Consider the following 4,967-nt stretch of genomic DNA (forward strand, 5'->3'; position numbering starts at 1 on the left):
AGGGCATGGGCCGACTCCTACCAGGCGGCCCTTCTCCTCCTCAAAGTCTGCACCCACTTGCTACGACAAGACAGCGCATGTCAACAGTGCAACCTGCCACCCCCGAATCCCGGACGGAACGTGGCCACAGTGTGAGCGTACCAGGCGGACACCCCTCCCTTGACACAACATTGTAGCCACGCGGCCCACGACGATGCCTACATCAGGCAGGGCCATGCCCCCATGACGGGCGGTCGGTGTGGCCCGCAGGCGGCGGGCCCCACCTGCCCGTGTATCACCAGAAGACGGCAAGGCTGGAGCAGACGGACACAAGGGGAGGCCGACTCCTAGCAGGCGGTCGCCCCTCCCCTTGGAGTCTGTGCACCATTAACCAAAAGTGACGGGGTCCTCCCGACCAAGCTACCGTCATCAAAGGCAAGGCTACAGTACGACCTGGTCCACCTGGCCATGCACCCCCCGACCAAGCTACCGTCATCAGAGGCGAGGCTAAAGTATGACCTGGTCCACCTGGCCCACAGGCGGCGGGCCCTACCTGTCGACCGAGACCGCGACAGTCGGCGGGGCCCACCAGGCGACGAACCCCAGCTGTCGGTAGAGAAGCCGGAGCCCAGAGACACTGATGGCCGGGTCCTACGAACAACCGGATTACCATTGTACCCCGGGGTTAGGCCTATATAAACCCCCCAAGATAACCCATGCAAAGGGTTCAGCCCTTAGATCACCATACACCCGCATAGCTAGGGAGAGGTAGAGCTAGCTTGCCTTCTTCCTCCTCTAGCCAAAACAACTCAAGGAGCACCCTTGTAGCCCGCTATTGATCATAGTGATGCGGAGACCCCGCAAAGTAGGACTAGGGGTGTTATCTCCACGGAGTGCCCAAAACTTGGGTAAGACTCGGCATTGTTTGAGATCTTGCCTACTCCCGCTTCTAGAGCTCTATTGACCCCACACATGATTAGCCACCCGTTGGCATATGCTGAGGAAATACCACGACAGTGGGATACAATAAGGATCGTGGGGTTGAAACCAAACATGGCGCCCCTCGTCCAGAGAATTGGAAAACTTAGCAAAACTATCTGCTTCTTTATTTGTTGTTCGTCCTCCGAAGATAAATTTGCAGTTATAATTGGCTGTTAGCTGCTTATCTCTCCTACAATGCTCTCATAGTTAGCGCACACATCGCTAGGAGAGGTAACACACACACACACACACACACACACACACACACTTCTGGGTCGGCCCATGTGTGGGGATGGGGTGCCCGGTTTTCTTTTCCATTATGTTTCATTTCGGTATGACAAGATTTAAATTTGAACTTGAAAAAATGGTGAAACTTTATGTAACTTAGTGATACATGATACAAGTCATACAACACAAAATAATGTAATAAAATTTGATATCATTGGTCCATAGCATTTAGTTTGTTGTTATATTCTCTTTCGTCTTGTATCATGTCGTTAAATTGTGTGTCAAAATGATGGATAGAAAACATGGTGAAACATGGTTTATCATAATGTTTGTCACTATATAACTTGATGAAATTTGGTGAAAACTCAATATACACTTCACATAGAACAATATTGTTTTACTATGTTTCATAGAGTTTCATCATGTTTCAGATTTCAATTTTTAGAACCTGTCAAATGTATTCAAGAGTGGACTTGTTTCAAAGTATTCATCACAAATAACACAAAGATGCAAACGGACCATAAATTAGACTTTCGATTCAATGGACAAATTAGATTCAAACTTTTAGATCAAATGAAAAAGGTATGAGAGTATGGAGCATTATATGTGTAGTACGAGAGGGAAAGGAGGAGAGATTGAGCGAGTGAGAATTCCTATTCTCCACAGACTGTCATCATGGCGAGTGGTGTGGAGCGTAATTGACACTACTGCATTGCATTGTGCACATTTCCATGTTGCTGCAAGTTTTCCGCAACTTGCACGCATGAGAGATGACAAGTGACGGGTCCTACTTAGCTAGCGGGGCATCCGTCGCAGTCATGCATCTTAAATAGTGTTAGATTAGATTAGAGATCTTATCGTGTTATGGCCAAGGAAAAATCCGGTAGCCATGCCGCTGGACTTACAATGTTGGTTATAAATCCCCACCAACCCTTTTGCTCCCCATCGCCTGACTCGTCCGCCCCCGCCTCCACAGGAAAGCATGGCGCTCACTCGCCTCCTCCTCCTCGCCCTTCTCGGCGCCGCATTACCACTGCTCTTCTTCTCCAGTGCAGGTAATCAATCACGGAGTCGTACACATCAAGGCAGCTATTTTTGGAAACAGCTAGCGCCGGCGCGGTCATGTAACCATGACGCCTTTTTGTTTCTGTGCATTGCAGAGGCGGGCGAGGTGGGCGTGTGCTATGGCAGAGTCGGCGACAACCTGATGGACCCGGCGGTGGTGGTGCAGCTGCTCAAGAAGAACGGCATCACGACGGTGAGGGTGTACGACACCGACCCGGCCGTGCTGCGCGCGATGGCCAACACCGGCATCAAGGTGGTTGTGGCGCTGCCCAACGAGATGCTGGCCTCCGCGGCCGGCGACCCGTCGTACGCGCTCCGGTGGGCGAGGAGCAACCTGGCGCCCTACTACCCGGCCACGGACATTCGCGGCGTGACGGTCGGGAACGAGGTCTTCCAGCAGGCGCCGCAGCTCACGCCGCAGCTCCTCCCGGCCATGAGGAACGTGCGGGCGGCGCTGGTTAGCCTGGGCCTGGGCGACGCCGTGAAGGTGACCACGCCGGTCGCGTTCGACGCGCTCAAGGTGTCGTTCCCGCCGTCCAGGAGCGCGTTCCGGGATGACGTCGCGCAGTCGGTGATGAGCCCCATGCTCGACTTCCTGGAGCAGACCGGCTCCTACCTCATGGTGAACATCTACCCGTACTACACGTACACGTTCCAGCCCAACGTGATCGACCTCAACTACGCGACGTTCCGCCCCAACGCCGGCGTCGTCGACCCCGTGACCGGCCTCACCTACTCCAACCTCTTCGACGCCCAGCTCGACGCCGTGTACTACGCCATGGACAACCTGGAGTCCTCTGCTAGCAGCGTGCTGCGCACCGCTGCTGGGACGGTGAGCAGGGGGAGGCGCAGCCAGCGGGTGCCCGCCAAGACCGGCGAGTCCGGGTGGTGCTCCTACTGCCCGAACATGGTGGGCGCCACAAAGGAGAACGCCCAGGCGTTCAACGCCAACCTCATCAAGCGCGCGCTCTCCGGCAACGCCGGCACCCCGTACCGCCCCGACGCCGACGTCTCCGCGTACATCTTCGCCCTTTTCAACGAGAACAAGAAGCCCGCCGACGAGCAGAACTTCGGACTCTTCTACCCGGACGGGCAGCCGGTGTACCCGGTCGACTTCGGCCCCAGCTCTGCCCCGGGCCCTGCCACGGGCAGCTGGTGCGTGGCGAACCCGGGCGTCGGGGATGCGCGGCTGCAGGCCGCGCTGGACTACGCGTGCAGCAACGGGGCGGACTGCAGCGCCATCCAGCCCGGGAAGCCGTGCTACGAGCCCAACACCTTGGTGGCGCACGCCTCCTACGCGTTCAACGACTTCTACCAGCGCAAGGGACGGGCCAGCGGGACCTGCGATTTCAGCGGCGCCGCTTCCATCGTCTTCCAGCAGCCCGCAGGTGAGACGTACAGTACAGTTGTAGAGTTGAGAATATTATTTCGATATTTTGTTGTACTACACCGCATGCATGGTTATCTAACTTGACGAGATAGGCATCTGCGACCCGAGCATCAGCTGGTGCGTGGCGAACGCGGCGGCCGGAGACGCACGGCTGCAGGCGGCGCTGGAGTACGCGTGCGGCCACGGCGCGGACTGCAGCGCCATCCAGCCGGGCGCACGGTGCTTCGACCCCGACACCAAGGTCGCGCACGCGTCCTACGCGTTCAACGACTTCTACCAGCGCAACGGCCGGGCCGACGGTTCGTGCAACTTCAACGGCGCTGGCTCCGTCGTCTACCAGCAACCGAGTGAGTCACTACTCTCGTTCGATCTAGTATATCGGGGACCATCACGGCCACGTTTGCATAACGTAGTTATTGGCTAGATATCCGTGATCTGATCCGTGTTTGTTCAACGTTTTGTTTTGTTTTGATTTTGATGATAGAGATAGGCAGTTGCGTGCTCCCGTCCAGTCATCAACAGGCTAAACTGAAGAAATGGTAGAGAAGAGCCAAGGGCAGACTGCCAGATTAAGTGTACGAGACTCCGCAATGAACCCCTGTAATCATACTCCCTCCGTCCGAAAATACTTGTCCAAGAAATGAACGAATCTAGATGTATTTTAGTTTTGTATACATCCATTTGTATCCATTTCTTCGATAAATATTTTCAGACGGAGGGAGTATTTCTTAGCCAGAAAATAACATGTAACAAATCTCGTACTCTACTATCCAATCCGGTGAGTGTTTTTTCCTTTTGGCGCATAAAGGAATGAAAGTCCTCAGGTTTGTACATATTCTTTTCCAAAAAATTTGGAGAGCGTATTTTTAGAGAATTTTTTTTTTGAAGAGCTTTATTCAACACAGACTGCCCCAATAAAAGGCCCTGGCCCATGGGACAATCAAGCGGAGTCTTCCTCCTCCGGCCGGGACTCGAATTCCACTCAAAAACAACAATAGCCACGCGGAATAATCACTAGAACAAGCTCACCTTGTCAAATACTATCAGGAAAGAGATCTATTTGACCCTTCTAGTACAACATTAACATACACTCTCTCAGTCCCAAAATAAGTGACAAGGAGTATTATATACCTACTAGCAAAAGGGTCCGTGCGTTGCACCGGCTGAAAAAAATCACACTTCCCTAACCCAATTGCTCAAGACCCCCTCTCATTCCACGACACACTGCCAGGCATGATGACATGAACAAACTCTTTGAAATCCTCCATGCTGCCATGAAAATATGTACTGCAGGGAAAATATGAACGTATTTCAGAAGTGTACT

The 4,967-nt window shown here is 53.5% G+C and overlaps 1 protein-coding gene across 2 annotated transcripts; it reads left to right on the top strand.

The window, feature by feature from the left end:
• Positions 1-2,126: 2,126 nt before the first annotated feature.
• On the top strand, positions 2,127-4,506 carry LOC119340338 (glucan endo-1,3-beta-glucosidase 13-like). Of its 2 annotated transcripts, none has more exons than XM_037612237.1 (4): positions 2,127-2,243; positions 2,349-3,641; positions 3,736-3,990; positions 4,128-4,506. In XM_037612237.1, the coding sequence occupies exons 1-4, from the start codon at positions 2,171-2,173 to the stop codon at positions 4,184-4,186; spliced, it is 1,680 nt and encodes a 559-aa protein (XP_037468134.1). In that variant the 5' UTR covers positions 2,127-2,170; the 3' UTR covers positions 4,187-4,506. The 2 variants fall into 2 exon arrangements, with proteins under 2 accessions (XP_037468134.1, XP_037468135.1); XM_037612238.1 differs by having other exon boundaries at positions 4,134-4,506.
• Positions 4,507-4,967: the final 461 nt, after the last annotated feature.

This window comes from Triticum dicoccoides, chromosome 7B (assembly GCF_002162155.2).
Source record: "Triticum dicoccoides isolate Atlit2015 ecotype Zavitan chromosome 7B, WEW_v2.0, whole genome shotgun sequence".
NCBI lineage: Eukaryota > Viridiplantae > Streptophyta > Magnoliopsida > Poales > Poaceae > Triticum > Triticum dicoccoides.

Coding starts and splice junctions, on each gene's coding strand:
- LOC119340338 (XM_037612237.1), top strand. CDS start 2,171: ATGGCGCTCACTCGCCTCCTCCTCCTCGCCCTTCTCGGCGCCGCATTA. Junction 2,244..2,348: donor GCTCTTCTTCTCCAGTGCAG/GTAATCAATCAC, acceptor TGTGCATTGCAG/AGGCGGGCGAGGTGGGCGTG. Junction 3,991..4,127: donor CGTCGTCTACCAGCAACCGA/GTGAGTCACTAC, acceptor TTTTGATGATAG/AGATAGGCAGTTGCGTGCTC.